Genomic DNA, 18,502 nt, shown 5'->3' with positions numbered 1-18,502 from the left:
AGGTAGCTCAATACAGGATCTATTTCAGATCAAACTGTCCTCAACAGCCTCAATTATGCCCTTTGACAAGAACTCTCCTATTGTTTCCAAGAGCTCTTACAAGTTTTTCTTCACTAAGCATCAGCTGCAGAAACTTCAGGTTTCGACTGCAAGTTAATGATAATTCATGTGGATCTGCATCCCTGTAAATCTATTATAAAGTGATGTCTGGCGCAGAAGATAATGCCTCAGAAATATTACTCCTTTCACAGTTTAATCAAGATGTAGATAGTTCAGAATGGCCTCATTTTTCCCTTTTGCCAGCATTCTAAATTATTTTATTTTTTTTTAATCCTAATCATCTCTTTAAAACGTGTGTCTCCATCTATTTATGCTCACTGGCATTTTTCTGTGATGCAAACTGGATTTTCCGAGATTCTGGGAGCTCACAACTCCAGCAGAAGTTGGCAAGCTCAGCACATGCTCATCAGGACAAAGATACAGGAATGAAAGGCCAGAAGCAGCTCTATGTCTCCACCTTCTCAGTCCATTTCCTCATACAGAACTTATACTCCAATGATAAGTGATTAAGCAGTCAATTTCTTCTGTGAAGATTTCTCAAAAGAACAAGAAAAAGTCGTTCTTTCTTCAACAGTGCTGCATCAAGACAAAGTGCTTGTCATTCCATCTGTGGGTAAGAAAGTCAATTGCTGTGAAAAGGTCCCATGAAACAATTTGTAAAATATTATGGTTTTCTATGCATACTCGTTCCTTCTAGTCTCAGAAAAAACACAACTTCTGCACTTTCCAACTATTGTGGTAATCACGGGTGATCCTCTTGTAGCACAGAGCTACACAACCCAAAGACGTCCATCCATATCCACGATGCTGTGATTTTAGGTGTGCTGAGCCTAATGGGGCGCTTGACAAAGAGCCATGGAGTGTCCTGCCCCACAGCCAATTAAGATCTGTTTTGCATAACCAAGAGCTTTCACTGGCTTAGGAACATGAATGTTTGCTTCTGTGCCATCACCACACATGCCGTGTTCATTCCATCCCCAAGAGAAGCACCGGTCACCTAAAAAGAGAGAACACAAAATATAATGACTGCAGAAACCCAACAACTTTGGTTAGTTTTGTGGAGCAGATTTGTCAAGTCATCCTCTATTTAGGTTCTAAGTCATTCTGCTAAGGCATGGAAAACCATTCTGGTTTTCTTGAAAATGTAAGTAAGCCCAAATTAATTATTCTCTCTCTTGTTCCATGGTGGTAGCAATAGAAGAGAGATTACAATAACAAAAACGTCTGAAAAATCCCTTAGGAATACATGGTTCAGTATTTAAACAGAGCCCACAGAAAACTCCACATTTTAGGACCTTCTCTGAAATGATGCAGAATCCCCGTCTTTCAAGTTCCCCCAGTAAGTAAAACTATTACAAACTAAACCCAGTGACTGTAATCATTCATAGCATGATCTGTAGGATTGGAGAACACAGAGTCACAGAGCAGTGATACTACATTTCATTCCTACTTTCATGTTTACATCGCACTTTTTCCCTTTAAATGTAAGTCTCCGACAACTTGCCTTACTCTTAACCACCCCGTCTCTTTTGCTCGCTTTGCCATTATTTCACTGCTTTTATTATCCATATTTTCCTTCATTATATGTTTTTGTAAGATCTACTCTTCTATCTCTCAAATCATGAACCCTGTATTATTATTGCTCTGCAGTACTCTTTCTTGCAGCACAAAATGTAAATTTTGTTCTATAAATGGGTAGTGCAATAAAAAAATCCACCTGGAAAGACTCTTACTCCAAACTACAGGAGATATTTCTTCTATATTTTATTTTATTTGGCTGTCACAGACTGTGTCTGTGAATTTCTGTAACAAAAAAGCTGCTCTGCAATATAATCATGTTTCTGATGCCATTGTTATTTTTGAAAAGCAGCACGTATTAACAGCATGAAGTACCATTCTGGAGTCCAAATGATGAGAAGCAAGCAGCCGAAATTCACAAAATCCAATCCCAATCATAATTCTGAAATAATTTTACTTTTCAAAATTCACAAACAGATTATTGCAAAAGCTAGCAGGACCATTTTTCTGTCCTTCAAATCCAGTAACATTTATTGTCATCTGTTTTCTTTACAAGTTAGTATATTTTACAAGTTCTCCTCTCTTCTGTAATTAGGTGTGAGCATTACTAAAGTCAACGTGTAATTAAACAACGAGCTTGATTTTATCGACCATCTTTAAGGCAGTAGAACACAACAAAACACCACTAGACACCACAGTAGGCTAGATACATCTCAGCTAATACAACAGTTTGTTACTCTTATCTTAGAAGGCACCAGATCAAGACAGACAGTCCAACCTGCATCACAAACCCACATACATGTGCTGCAGAAAAGTAGCAAAAAGTAAGTAAATATCAACAGATCAGAACTTCTAAGAGGTTAATTGGAGATTTTTTTGGTAAGTTTCCAGGTAAAAATATTTATGTAAATACTAACAAGCAGGAAAAAGACATCACAAACAGACTAAAAACATCATAGAACAGTTATCAAGGGAAAACATTTGAATAAAGAAAACTATCTGCACCTAAGAAAAGGTATTGTTTTGCATAGTTACCACCTGCCAAATAAACCTACTCACAGCAGGAAAACATCCAAGTGTAACACAAAGGGAATATAACATGCCCTTACATTAGTAAGATGACTGCGATAAGGTACTAGACCACAAACAATCAGCACAACTTGCATGTTTGTATGGAGACTCGATACACCTGACTAAAGGATTTCCCCCTCCCCCCCATCCTGTCCCATCAGGGCCAGAAAGAAGACCACAGAAAAGTTTTTGGTCACTTTGAGTTACACACTGCTCAGTGGAACACTAATGGCATAATAAATATCCAAAGGAAGAGTGCAGTAGGGTATTAACCTCTCAAACTGAAGAATAAGTCAAACATCTTTTGGAAAAAAAAAAAAAATCACATAAAAATTTGCAAGCTAGGAAACTGCCAGACGAGATCATCTCCCCCAAAATAAAGATCACCAAGTCTTTTCCAGCCTCTACTTCTCAAAGCATGTAGCATGGACACCAAATATATCTTTCTACATGACTCCAGGGAGCTCCAAGTTTATCGAAATGGGTCAAGAATTAAAAGTAGCAGATGAAAAATTAAGAGTATGCAGAATTCACAAATGATCTTGTAAAAAAAAAAAAGCTTCTAACATCTATGGAGAGCCAGACAAAAATCTGAAGGGGTGAAAGGGAAGCTGAGAGATATAGAATGACAGGGCACAAAAATTACTTTCATCACCATTAAGTCAGAAGTCAGGAACAGTAAAAGGCAGAGAATTACTGTAGTGAAAATAAAAGGTGTAGCATGCCAGATCTGCCTTTAGAAGACTCAGAATAAAGTTTGTACATTAAAAAAGCCAGATCTTAGAATTGTACCAGACAAAACAGAATTTGCAGAAAACAGACCAAGTCTATTTTTTTGCAATAAAATATTAGTAAATCTTGGAGAAGGGCTGGGAAAAATGACTGCAGTGACATTGGCCAGGAGGGAACAAGCAGCTAGCTAGGTGAATCACTGGCCCAGAAGTTGAAGTCAATGAAGATCGAAGATAATGAAACACCTATTAAAAAGCACCATAGAAGGAATATCTGCAGAGCTACAGAAAGGACTTCATTAAGAGGAATGAATGGCTAGCCTCTGGACAAAGGGCACCATTTCACTTGAATTTTTTTTTCTTCCCCCACATTCCTTCCTCCCTCCTCCTCCTCCTCCCCCTCCCTTTTGCTTGTTTTCTTTTTGATTGCTTTTATTCACAGTTCATTGCTGATAAAAACATCAACACAGCCCCAGCAGCCCTACATGCTTTCATGAGAAAATTCAATTTTTATACCTGTGCCAGACCTTCCCAGGATGAAAGACTGTTAGAATGATGTGTATTAATACAGCTACAAATTGCTTCTAACTAAATTTAAAAGAAGCATTGTAACATGTTCTCAAACCAAATGATTTGTGTTTGGCAAGGCGCTCCATATCACTGGCTGAATGCAACAGCGTAGTACATCACATTCACCTTTCCCCTTTTAAAGCATAAATACTCAAAGTATAAATGAAACTACTGAACGAGCATGGCAATGAAGCATAATCTCAAGGGAACTTCACTTTAGTTCCCAGTAATACTGTTGAAAGGCTGGAGTAAGGCTATGCAGGTTTCTCCTCCAAATATTAAACATAGAATAAGTGGTGAGAAAAAGCCCTTAACAAAACTATGTTTTCGTCACACAGCACAAGAGGAGGCTACTGCCCTCCTATTTGCAGTAATTATCTAGGCATTTCTCAAGGTAATTGATATGACTTCTAGGTAAAACAAAGCTGCAGCATCTTGGACAGAGGTCAGGATTCTAGGGAATGCAGAAGATTTAGTCTCACTCCCTGTTCCTGAATACGCGGAGAAGAATCTGCTAGCAAATAAGATTCACCACACAACTTCAGCCACCCAAAAATCAAGCAATTTAGCTACAGATTATTATCCTCTGATATTCCTTAAGAGCCAAAGGAATCATTTACATCTCCATGACAGGCAATGCATCTTATCTAAATGCTGGTGTCAAAAGCAAATCCATCTTGCTCTGGTGACTATAGAGGGAGACCAAGTGATGGTCTTAGCCTAGGCATATAAGTTTAAACATATGAGGACATTGTGATAAATCACATCCTTACGATCAATTTGAAGGTAAAGCAACAAAAACTGGAAAGTAGGAAGCTACAAATATCACTGTAGCATAGTTTCAGGCTACAACAATCTGTTTCTAAAACAGCCTGTGCCCTGGAGACTTACCAATGAAGTCTTTAAAAGCTTGTCTCTCCTCTGCTTCTCCTCTCCCACTCTTTCAACCACAAAATCAGAAGCTGGCTTTAAAGACAATCAAGTATCTTGAAGTCAAACTATTCATCAGACATTTTAAGGATCCATTAAAATATTTTAGTACAGCTCTATTGTACAGGCTCTGTGCTTTTAACAATACTCCACAATACCTCAAATTATTATTTCTTTTTATCCTTAAATTAGCACTAATCTGCCTATGGTTATAAAGTTACAGTAGGCAAGAGATCAGCTTAGGGCAAGTCAAATTACTTTAAACAGCATCAGGGCTGGACCACGAACAAAATCCAGGTGTCTCTGCCAATCCACAGAAAGAGATTTAGACCATACTTTTCTCAAGGAGTTATAAAATACAACTGAATACATCCTGCTACTTTTTTCTGGAATCTGGCAATCCAGGGTGTCACATAAAATAAAAGGAAATAAATATCCCTCTAAACATCTGTATTTTTGTTAGCAACAGTTCTATCATTAGTACAAACGATTTGCTGTTTTACAATATAAGAAACAGGGTTGCAGAAAACAAATGGAAAAGTATTAGTAACTAAAAGGGAAATCTAAGCATACTGCAAAATCTTATTAAAGACAAATTTTGGTCAGTGGAATATAAAATGACACGATCCCAAGACGCTACACCTCCAAAAGTCAAAAACAACTAAGAGATTCATATGGTGCCAGTTTTACTATGAAACTACATGTATGGCTACATTGTCAAGGAGCAAGCTATCATGCAGTCCAGACAGCCCATCCCATTGCTGCTGAAGTTGCTCAAGACCACAATGCTCAGAAACGCATGTCAGATGTTACAGTGAGTCAGCTGGATAAAACTCACAGGCATTGCACTGCCAGTATACAGATAGGAAACAACATGCATTTTTGAGATTAAATATACAGACATGCTGATTTCAAAGTTAGCCTCCAGTCAACAATCAGTCCTTACACCACCTTTACATCATCAGTAGCTCTCTCCAAGGAGCAGACCTAAATCAGCTGGTCCCCTTCTCAGAAGTGATTCTACACAAGTGAAAAATCAGCTGCCTTGAAGCCATACATCTGTGATTCTTCCTGGCACCTGGCAAGAACAACTTCCAAACAGCTACTCGTAACAAATGTATGAAGCCCGCACAATATGGGCTTCTCCAAGTAATGTCTCATGTAAATTATTATTTTTCTACAGCAGTCTTATTAGTTGAACCTTTCCTTAGCCTATACTTACTTACATATTCTGTAATACTGCAGGGTCTTCAAAATGGGTCAGGCCCTCAAGGCCAACTACCAAAACATCTAATTACAATACACAACTACCTATTGAAGAGACTGAGAAAATCAACTTGAGTATACCAGATGCCTAGTACAGCTTAGGGAGCCACAGTGGTATGCAGAATACTGTAAGATGGAGCAATAAGGCTACACATCTTCAAAACTAGTTTCATTTGGGAAAGTCTAATTTCTAGCTTCTCCTTCAATATATTAGTGTCTATCCCATGAATGGAAAACAGAAGAGCAGTACAGAGGACAGCTCATCTCTCCTATCCTCATTTCCATAGCATGTGAATAGCTGAGAGTTACAAAACGGGAAGGGGGGAAAGAATCCTGTGTATGACAATGTAATTTCCAAGTGCACAGTGAGGGGCAATGTAGCGTATCTGGCACAGCCTGAAAGCTGTGTATGGGGAGAAGTCCAACGTTCAGCAACACGTGGAAGTAGGAAATGATACAGTTAAGAACAACACTTAAGAAAAAAAGAAAAAGCCCTAGCAGTTTCACACAAATGTGCTGCACATTTTCCTATGCACTGTTTTAAGCACCGGGCAAACAACTGAGCCCATCACCAGTGGTTGTTCCATCTTGCTAATATATGGCAATAGAAATTCTGTCCTGTTCTCACAGGGCACTTTAAAGCAGGAGTGGAATGGCTCACCACACAAATTAATATGCCATCTCCTTAAAAGAACTACTCTATATTACATCAAACAAGCCACATTTTAGGTTACCATTCCGGCTAGTTTAGTAATGATTTTTTTTTTCTCCTTCTCAGTTACATGTTGCCATTTTGAAGACAAAAACCTGAGGAAGAAATTCACAAAACTATATTCTAGGATGTAAAGACAACATGCTTGCAATGACAGATTTCTTGGGCTGCTGCAGTGAAACTGAATTCCTGTCAAATGGACACACGTTTGCTGTGCTGTGCTTGGGTAGCAAGGAGATGTCTCTGTTGTAAGGATTAACCTCTCATGTTTCTGTTTTAACAGGAAAGCACAAAGGGCACTTATTATGACTAAAGCTCAGGGGTGCTGCACAAGGTTTTCCTTTTGGTTTTACTCAAACATGTCAATTCCTTCCCAACAGGAAAGCATCTTCAACTCAACACAGAACAAAACCTGGGCTCACGACTTTGTGCAAGATTGAACTTATCTGGTCCACTGACAATACACGAGGACTATATCATACATGAAGCAGCTGCAGTGCAGAGAGGATTAAGCATTAAAGATGCCTTTTTTTACACCTGTAGAAGACAAGAAAATCTTTAATTTTTACTCTTTCAAATACAGGACAAAAACACCTGACAAATTAGTTAATGGAGAGATCTGTCTTGAGGCTCTGAACATGGCACTAATGTCTGTTCAACCAGAATATCAGGCATGGCAGAGTGATATTCCTTCAGAACTTACATCCCTGCCTCTCAAAGTGACAGGCATTAAATGTGTCACAGTGCTTTAACTTTGTATGATCAGAACTAGGCAATCATCACAGAGCCAGAGACTGCAGTCTCATGACCTTCTGTATGATGTGACACAGAACATACAGAAAACACCTTATGCTAAGTGCTTACTGAGAATTGATGAAGCAGTATGTCAATCATAGAATCACAGAATGGTCTGGGTTGGAAGGGATCTCAAGGATCATAGAGCTCCAACCCCCCTGCCACAGGCAGGGCCACCAACCTCAGGCCTAGATCTACACAAGGTTGCCCAGGGCCCCATCCAACCTGGCCTTGAACATTTCCAGGGACAGGACATCCACTACTTCTCTGGGCAGCCTGTTCAAAGCACATCTAGAAGAATGTGAGACATTCAAATGTCCCATGGGACCACATGCTGCCATGGCCATTCGCATCCATATATTCTGGGTATAAAGCATTAACATTTCAAATTTACACACACTTTAAACTGATGTAAATGATTATACAAAGAAAAGGAGGGGACAGATGTGATTCATTCTGACCTTGAACATTACATCCAAGACTTAGAATTGAAGGCCATTTTCAGCACAGGACAGGAAAAATAATAGGTGATAAAAATTTCAGTGATGAATGCAGAAGCAGGAATCTGATATGCCCTTCAAACTGCATTACAGTATTACATGTAGCTTTCAAAGCACTAAGCAAAACACAGCAGGAGAAGGTACAGACAGCAAGATGACCAGCAGCATGCTGGTGAAATGGTGCTTCTTCTTACTTTGTTGGCTGAAGTCAGAAACAAGAGACCCCACTGGGATCTCAGATACCCTCTCCTCAAGAAAGCTAGCTTGGAAACGCGTATTTTAGAAATGCTTTGGTGCTTAACACATTTTATAAAGCAGCTCTTTGTATCATACATTGGTCTACTCATAAGTACATAGTTCTAAGACTATATATAGCTGTCAGTCCTTGGCAGCTTATAAAAAATACTTACAATACAACAAAAGGTAAGAAAACACTCCATATGGTCACATTTACCTACAATTTCTTCTTATCTGACTGCTAGTCTCTTCTGAAAAGTGGCTGTTCTGGAGTTTATCTCTGAAGCTGTCCTTTTCTGCAGAACACAATTCTCTAACTCAGAACCAAGCAGTGAAATGTATAAACCTTCCATATGGGAATCTTCTGTAAAATAGCTTTGTGTTTAAATGAGCTTTACTTGGGATTTTTCCCTTTCGTTTTCCCTTATCAACTGCAAGGCTGCATTTTGGTTAGTTTCAAGACATATGATATGAATGTGCATTACTGTGGAGTGAAATCTAAAAAAAACCTGCTTGATATTAAACAAGTGAGGGCTTTCCCCAACCCCCATGCTTAACAAGTAATCTGAGGTGAAGTTTAGAAGACATAAGCTAAAGTGTTAGAGATGCAAAGAGAAAAATCAAGGAAACAAGTGGTCACTGAGCTTCCCTGCTTCCTTCTTACTGACTGAACCAGTAGATTTTCTTACAGCTAACGCAAACATTGCCTCAGAACAAAAAGGTAGTTGCAACTCAGCAATGACATTATTAGGATGCCTTACTTTGCAAGTTTCAAGTTGTAATCTTAGCGTAACACGATGGCTCAGATGATGGCTCCCCTGCAAATGTGTCACAGTGCAGTTTCAATAGTGACAGCACTGTAGTACATGTGTACCCATGAGAGCTTTAAAATTACTAGCTTGATACAAGCTATAGCATAGCTGTATTCAAGAGAGTTATGGATGAACTAACCCTGCTTTCTGGGAAGGATTTGTGGATTATGTTTCCTCTGTGCTGCAACTGTTGTACTTGAGTTAACCTACTTGTATCTGGTTCAAGTGTGCCTATACCACACTGTACTGTAGTGCAAGCGCACATCCAATAAACTCCTATGGGTCACATGCTTTGTTGACCTCTTGTTTTGTGCTGTTCTGGGGATCCTTACCCTTGCCACTGTGTTGGGTCTAAATGGGGTAACTCAAGATCTACTCGGATATAACAACGGTTGTTGGGTCATTCAAAGACCTAGAAAAATAGCAAAAAGTACAAGACTTAGCAACATCTCCACATTAACATTGCTGCCACTTAAAAACATCATTCCCTTCTATGTCACGTAACACAGTTCTGTGAACTAAGGCATCCCTTTCAAAGAAGAAAACAGCAATAGTTGACAGAGCTGTGACAAAAGATGAAAGCAGGGAAAAAAAATCCCACTATTCATACTTCAAATACAGACCTTAAAAACATTGACTTCAAGCGCATGCACCAAAGGTAAGTCACATTTGCTCAAAGGGGCTGATGAAACACCGTGTTTTTACCTGAGGTTGGCTCTGTGGGGCTTGGCTTGTGATGACTTTCAATTGCCAGTAAACCAGCAGCTGAATACTGAAGAAAAACACTTTAAAAAATCCAAACAAGCCAACAGCAAAATAATATCATCACAAACTACACCCTCAGTTCCATCCACATCACTAAGTCATTTCTCTGATTTCACAGAGGGCTTTCACAGTCTACTGTAAAGAACCCAAGTGTTCTAGTTCTTCCCATTTTTTAAGGATTAGGAAAAGATCTGGAACTTTAGCCATATCAAGAAACTTATGCAAAGTAATGAGCCAAATAAAGTTGAACAGTGGGGAGACACAAATTTTCTTTCCAACAGCCAGGGAGACCCGGACCTTAGGAATAACACCTCTTTCTTTTTTTTTCTTTAGTTTTAGAGCAATACATAGTATATTACTAAGTGTTCTGGAAAAGAAATAAGGAAATGGTCAACACTGGATATAAAAGAAATAGCTGTCAATCAGGCTTTGTCATGTATAATTAAGGAATTGGTATCAAACCATAAGAATCAAAAATGGTCGAGAAAAGAATCAAAGCAGAGAGCTTCCCAAAAAGAAGAACCCAGAAGGCAGGATTGGATCTGTTTCTCAAAACATCAGCTCAAAATCATACATGACTGTTGAGTGAAGTCTGGAGGAATTGCTTGTTTATATTAAGCAAAGGAAGAGTTCTGCCATCAATATCTGTTAAAAGCAAAGACTAGTTTGCCTAGATAAAAACAGATTTTGACATACTTTTTTGGTGCAGAACAGATTCTGGGCAAGATGTAAAGCACAGCTTGCTAACTTTTACCTTTTTATATCTGGATGGATAAATTTCACTGTACTCTCATTCATTTTTATTCATCAACTATTGAATCACAAGCTTGTAATCCTTCTTTAAAAAGTTGCTGATTTTCAATACTGAGCTGATAAAACCTGAGCATTTCAAGCAACACACAGAGCTAAAGATACCTGAACCCTGACATGAAATGGAGTACACATAAAGGTGTAAATACACCTTTTACAAACTCAGCTATTCAGCTGGGGAATAACCCTGCTGCACCACTTCTCCACATTTCTACTTTCAGCCTTCTCCATGGATCAGATCTCTGTACACTTAACTCTCCAAGCCACTCTTGCTTCATCTTCCCTATAAGTGAGCAAGGCTGGGAAAGAAACACAGGCAGCATTTGGCATGTTGCTGGGTGCCAAGTGACACCATTTGAGTTGTTCTGATTAGGAAAGGAAAACATCATCTCTGCCGTACAGGGTTCAAGGTAGATTCTGGGGACATCTCACTGCTTTGCTGCAGCAGATGAGACACTATTCTGAATTGGCAGCAGCTCCTTAAGAGGAGGAACTGTATCAGGTCAGTCCTTGGAAGAAGGTAAGCACAAAAGAGTGTCCTGAAATGGAAACCTCCTGCAATTGATACTGTAAAGCTGTTTTCTGAAAGCTTCTGCTCTGAATATATTTTTCTGGAGCCTGGCAAAATAGCCGCAGTGGAAACAGCATTCGTGCATCAGGTGCAGGGATCTGAGGTTGGAATGTAAAATCTGTCTCTGGCACAGTGACAAGAAGAACAGCTGATGGGCAGAGGGATTCAGAGGCGCCATGCCAGATCCAGAAGGTCAGAGGACCAGAGTGGACAACACAATCTGGGTCCCTGAGATGCTGTTTAGCAGTATCCCACCTGATCCTCTGCATAACCTCAGGGAGAAGAGGAAACTAGCTGGAATGAAGACAGGACTATCTGGCACCATTTTGGAAGGTCTGTTATCAGCCAGACCTGGGATAACAAAGTACTCTTCAGGAAAAAACCCCAAACAAATCCACAAAAAAACCCCAAAACAACCTATCCACAAAAAAGTCAACTCTATCTCTGAAAAAATATTTGATCAAATTAAGAATTCAAGAGCTTTATTCTCCTTGCTTTGGAAAAAGTGGAAACACAGGCAATATGAGGTCACATTCATGCATTTGAATGACTGTTTTTTTCTCTGTTGATGCAGAAAGTGAGTTTCTTCCACCTTGTAGTTGACACTAGGCTAATAGCAGAGCAGGAGAAGCTACAGAATAAAACCTACAAAGCAAGCTAGTGAGAAAATAATTATTTAGAATTTAAGGCCATACTTGACATTACAATGAGTATCTACTATTAGTCCCAAAGAAAACATAATGGCATGGAAGGCCAAAGCTAGGGATAGCATTACTGAGAAAATAGTGACTACAACTGAATCAGCCCCAACTTCTTGTCAAATAGGAAGCTGCAGTTGTCAGCAAGAAAAGCAAAACATCATATGCATGCACATCCACAGGGTTATATACAGAACATATAAACAAATGAATGCTACACAAAGTAGTTCTCACTGACCTGCAATATAAACATGAGAGAAGCTGAATGTACTCTTTAAATAACTGGAGAACAGAACAATCAAATCTGAAGACAAAGTGTTAGGTCTCCTTAAACAACTTTAAAAGTGTTTTTCTCTGACTCTGCTTCAAAGGTCTTGGGATAACTTAAAGCCTACTGAATACTGGGAACAAACTAAAACAGAGCCAAGTATCTTTATTCTTCAACATCACTTACTAAGAGAACTGTCACTATTCATGAACGAACCAAAATGCCATTTCCCTTGACTCTGGAGGCTTCTTAAATCTACTCAGGAATAGAGAAAGCAAAAATTTTAAGTGTCTAATCAACTTTACAAAACTGACTCGTTTTCCCAAATCATTCAAGCACTTAAAAATTCTATCTTTCCCTAAATTGGAGCACTTTTTTTGTGTGTACATGTGTGATTATCAGCATTTTAAAGCTCTCCATGTAACTTCTGAGGTTAAAAATAAAACACATAATCTTTAATTAAAAATACTACAAAGGACAGAACCACCAACCAGATCAAGGTATCTTAGGATCACTGCAGCCACCTATTATCTTTATGGATTCACTGTCCAAAAGAGACAGTAAGATAATTACAACACAACTGTCAATACTACACTTAACTTCGTGTTTGTAAAAGTATTTCCATGCACTTATATACACATGGAGACATGTATTCCATAGAAAACATAAGTCATGGATCTTGCACATGCACATAGGGAAGACACATATCTAGTATCTACATACATAGATGTATGAAGCAGCCAGCATCTTGGCTGTTGCCAGAAAGAGCCAAGTCCAAATTGTAAAAAAACATTTTCACTAGTGCAGTGATGTAACTTGGAAATGGAAAGATGCACCTGCCCATCTGCCGCTGCTTCCTCAGCCGCTCGCATCGCACTCCACCACGCTTCACAGCCGGTAATGCCTTCCCCGGGCCCGACCGGCCCAACAGATTCCACACACAACACTCTCTTTCTGCATGCATCCCTCTGCAGATGATCCCTGCTGGGTTGGAGTACCTCAGTTTCTGGAAGTGGGATTCAATCTGCATCTACTCACGCGCATGTACATATGCAGGCAGGTATCCATCCATAACTTAGGCACCTAACTCATTTCAGAGTCACGTGACAAAGAGGCACTTCCAGAATGGGGTTCATCTCATTCAAGATGATAAAGTCAAAAGAATCTTTCTACCACCCTCACCCATCTCTTCCTCTCCACTGCCTACAGATATCTGACAAGCTCAGACAGTTTAAATTTAAAGCAGATAAATCTTGCCCTACCAGTCCAGCTCAAGCTGCTTTACAAACTTCTTGTCAGAAGACATTGAGCTTTCTGAAAAATCAGATACCTCAAAGGCAAAACACCAGAAACTCATTGAGATTTCAAGTGCTCCCAAAATCTTTAAACAATTTTGAGAATACAAACGTGAACTAATCTTCCAAAATGTCAAGTATACACAGACAACTCAAAACGTTGTCCAGTTAACAAAACCTTCTGTAGCACAACGATCAGCAGTTAGGTGTCACTTCAGCAAACACCATACTCTGTCTTTATAGTTTTACTACATCACAACAGGAAAGGAAAAGAAGCAAAGTCTTGATTCAAAGGCAATTATGTTGTGCGTGATTAAATTTAAAGGGGATGTCATAAATTTAATTCAGCTACCTGATGGATTAAGCTTGTTGCTAATTTCTGCAGAGAATGCCTGTTACTGTGAAGGAAAAAATGTTATATTCCTGTAATTTCTTGGGAAACAGGAATTATTTTTATGTCCAAGTAGTAGCACTCTGTTGTTTAGAACTGTCTTTAAATCCCTGTGTTGAAATATGGTTCCATTAATTCCAGCAGCTCTGATTTTCAACACCTTTTCCTCTAGCCAATGTGTCTTACTGAAAGGTTGCTGATGGGGTGTTTATCTTCCAGCATGAAAGATTATCCTTTTCAGAAATTTCTTTGGAGAACCTTCTAATTAAATAGTCTACAGTTCCCACACCACTTTATTTCATTATTTTTTTAATGAGGTTGCTGGAATGTTTTGTTTAGTTGGTTGGCTTTGGTTGGTTGGTTTTGTTTGGTTTAGAAAGGTCCCAAAGCTCTTGCAGGCAGAAATATTTCTTGCTCTCTCTGCAAGAGATGTTTTTGCTGCTGACAAATTTTTTAGGTCTCCAGAGCTTAATTAAACAATGACAACTTTTATTTATCCCACAGCATTAATTCTACTTTTGAAGATTTTCTTTGACTAACATAATGACTGCAACTTTCCATCCACAAGGCAATGTAAGTCAAGTTCAGCCTCATGTCAGCATGCAGGAACCTCCCAGGAGGTTCGAAATTACTTAGATGACAGTGTCATGAGGCAACTAGCTTGCTTTCAGGCTGGCTATGTGGATGGATACAAAGCTGCTTCTCCAACTGGTAATCAGCAAAGGTCTTAACAGGATTTAAGCCTTGATGGGAATGGCAAGGGGACCAATTGCTTCTCCTTGAAATGAGAAAAGAAGCCATGAGAAAAAAAGTTTGACTGTAGTTGAGCACAAAAACCTGAGTCATGACTAATTCCTTCATTTCCAGCTATTAGTTTCTGTTACTAATACTTTGGTCCTCTTAAGTCCTGTGACTCTAAACTTTCTCATTATAGAGGAAGAATTACCCTGCACAAAGTAAATATATAATCCTCCTTCCTGAGCTCTGAATGGATCTGGCCTGACCTTCATACCCAACAAACAGCAGAAACCAACACAAGAAGAAACAGACACTGGAGGCCTAAACCTCTGAGGGCTGCCTGCATTACTGGCCAAAGGCTACTCACTGACTCTGCTGTTTCTACATTTTCCCACCTTGTCTTGACTATTTTAGCTATTTTTATTGTTATCTCTTTAAGCCAGAGATCTTTCACTACCTCCTCTACTACATGGTCTGACCTCACCTTGAGTCCATCAATGTTGTATAATGTAAACAAATCATGAAAAAAATCAAAATCTCTATTTAATCATTGATGGGATTAGATTCACAGTAGCCTGGAACATAAGAAAAAAGTGAATAAAAATCCTGCAGTAAAGTTGTTATTGGGTCCTGGAATCTTGGCTCATATGTATATTTAGAACATACTTGAAAAATGAACATTCAAATTCAACATGAGATGAGACATCTTGCACTTACTTAACTGTCCCTTCTCACATGGTGAGCGATATGAAATAAACCTGTCCTACTTTATTCAGTCATAAAAAGAACTCAAGGAAGGGAATTGTGAAGGTAAAGATGACTTTTCTAGGCCTGATTTACAGAGCAATTCCATAGGCATTCCTCGGTGCTTTTGTTTCCCCATGTACAGACCAGGGACATTTGTCTATCCCAGAGAAGATTTTTAAGTCTACAGTTTATAGCAGTAATTCATACTGAATCCTTAAATTAAGGATAGAGAAAAGAATACACAGTGAAATTAGGCTTCAATTAAGTACATTCAGTACAAAGAAGCCATGTTAAAAGCCATTTTAGGGTTCTCAAATGCATGCAAGACCTGTCGAGACAAGAAGCTATTCCTAAGAGTCAGTTATGTGTGCTGTAAAATCATGAGGATTAAGGTAAGCATGGAAGGACAGGGTCAGAACAGCAGCATTCTGTGACCATGACATTTCTGTCTCTATGGAGGGGTACGACTCAGAGGGCTTTAAAAGGCAACTTAGTCCCTCTTTTCCTGGAGCTGTGATATGCTATGAACTGAGATTATTTTAAATTTGTTTTGGTACTTATCCCTAATCTTCCATTTTCTGCATTCAGCACCTTTTTTTCCCTCAAAAAATGGTGTCTTTTGTCCCCTTTCCACGCTGCCCTGATCCATAAAACATTCCTGCAAACCTCTGCATGAAGACAGCATTAGCTGTAAGGGTATCAGAGCAACCTAGAAATCACTCTGTACCTGCACATCAGTACTGTCTCTTTCAATCTTTCTCTGCCAATAAAGGATTTTATGGAATTGCAGGTGGTTTACTTTCTGTGCAGGAGGCTAAGAGCAGCATCATGTAACTATAGCAACATCTACTGTGAAAGCTCTTGATTTTTACTGACATGCTTCACATAACCTCACAGAAAAATTTATACAAATGGAGAAACAGAAAATTAAACATCCCGAAGGCCAAAGGAAAACACTGTGGTGATCTGCATCTTTATGCATTGCTTAAATGCTTCCCCCATGGTAATATGCTGCTTTTACTGTATAGTGGTAACATTAAAATAGCATTTTAAAACTCACAGCTTAAACAGTAATTTAAGCCTCCACAACACCAAAACAGAAGACACATATGCAATCAGCTCAGGAAACACTGTAGTACATTGCTGCATTTGACAAAGATCCATCACTGGGAAACTGGCACTACACAAATGGAGAGAAGAAATGAGGTGCATACATTTTTTCATAGAGAGTAATAAACATTTGCATAGGGACCTACTGAATTATTCATTTCTTAGAGACAAGACAGAAGGTGCATCTTTTTAAAAGATACTTCTCTATCCAAAGGATACTCTTTCAAAAGGAGTTCCCTTTGCTCGCTGCAGCTGAGAACTGGGTGAAAATGCTACTGAGATGCTCTGTCCCAGACTTAGAAATCTATGACTTGACAGACAAGTTTGACATTCCAAATTCAATAAAATAGTGTCAAGCTCGCAGCAAAATATGAGTATGTCACAGTCTGAAATGACTTCAAGCACTCTGGAAAGCTACCAAATCACTTATGTTGAGCTTGAAAATGCCACCTCTAAATGTGCTTCCAAGGCCATGATCCACAGTGCTGGAAAATTGGTCCTTGCTAACAGTCACCATTTATAGCTTTAACCTTTACCACATTACTTCAGCTCTCTCCAACAGCTCAAACAATATGAACCAAAAACACTTCCAGAGATTTTAACAATAACCACCATGGTGAGAAACATTTCTGCTGCAATCTTGACCTTACTGACAAAGTGCATTTGCACAGCCACAGGAATACCCAGTTTTGCAGTCACTGAATCAGACCAAAACACTTCACCCTGGTTACCAGTTATTACCCATTTTCAGCTCTGCTGCATATAATTTATTTCTTAAAAAAAGCACAATAATCCCGATCACTTTTTATTCTAATGATAATCCAAACCAAAAATGTTTAATAGCAAGGTTTAGGGAAAACTACTGAGCTGTTAATATAGCTCTTCTGAATCTAATACTCTTGCAGTACACAATGCAATCTAGGCTGCCTGGAAAGGATGAAAATGATGTGTTGCTATGGAAACAGGAAGGCACATGTTTAGGTTGCTCATCCCTGAAGAGCTGCCCTACCAATATCTTTAAAGCCTGCTAATAAAATTTTAATCAATAATTAGAATAAAGTGAATTCCACCTCCTGTTTGACACCAGGGTCTTGGTTCAGATATTGTCAAGCTCTTTTAATGTTCCCTGCATCCTACTATGTCCTACAACATTAAGAAGGAATTTGCGCACAAACAAAAATGTCAGCATGCCTTTCTGTAGTTCAGCTACTTATAATCATTATTCTACCCAGGAACAGATACCAGCTTCCCAATTTAAAATCTTATGCACATAAGAATGTGCTTTTTAATTTATTAATTAAATACCTTCCTCTTAAAAAATAAAAACCATCCCAAACCAAAAAAAACACCCCAAACAAATCAGAAAACCAAGAAAACAAATCAATTCTTTGGTTATCACCAGCTTATGGCCATTGACCAGGGATATACCCATTGAGAATGTGATAATTATCCCAGTACTGAAAGTATCACTCACAAACTCTCCTAAATATCTGCTTTTTCCTAGAAATGATAGTTTCCACCTTTCCATGATTTATCCGCACACGTATCTTCCAAAACACTAGGTCTTACAGTAAAAATCCATTTCCAGGCAGCCAAACAGAATATAAGCCAAATATTTGCTGGCAAAGCCCCACTTGTTTCACCATTACAAGAGCTGAGAATCTGGCTCCAAACATGCAGCCATTAATTAACTGTACAGTTAACTATGTCAGTACACCTATTTGTTATTACACTGGGAAATCAATAGTCTATCAACTCATATTTTATTGATAAATACAAAGTTAAGAATATCAGAATATGCTAATAAACAGTTAACAAGCTTTGTATTCTGGAACACGACAAACCAGTAAAGCAAACCTGAAAAGACAAGAAATCCATACTTTCTTATGTAGTCATACATTATAAAT

At 38.7% G+C, this 18,502-nt stretch overlaps 1 protein-coding gene across 1 annotated transcript in view; it reads right to left on the bottom strand.

Annotated features, from left to right (window-relative positions):
* Positions 1-890: 890 nt before the first annotated feature.
* The window catches only part of SERGEF (secretion regulating guanine nucleotide exchange factor), a gene marked incomplete at both ends in the record, with an annotated part of 152,863 nt that continues 135,251 nt past the window's right edge, over positions 891-18,502 (bottom strand). The window contains one exon of the mRNA XM_084263491.1: positions 891-1,057. Coding sequence (XP_084119617.1) covers positions 891-1,057 — 167 coding nt within the window. The remainder of the gene's footprint in view (positions 1,058-18,502) is intronic.

Source organism: Gallinula chloropus, assembly GCF_964237585.1.
Source record: "Gallinula chloropus genome assembly, chromosome: 4".
NCBI classification, from domain to species: domain Eukaryota; kingdom Metazoa; phylum Chordata; class Aves; order Gruiformes; family Rallidae; genus Gallinula; species Gallinula chloropus.
Note: the sequence above shows the minus strand (reverse complement) of the source record. Positions and strands in the feature narration are given on the sequence as shown.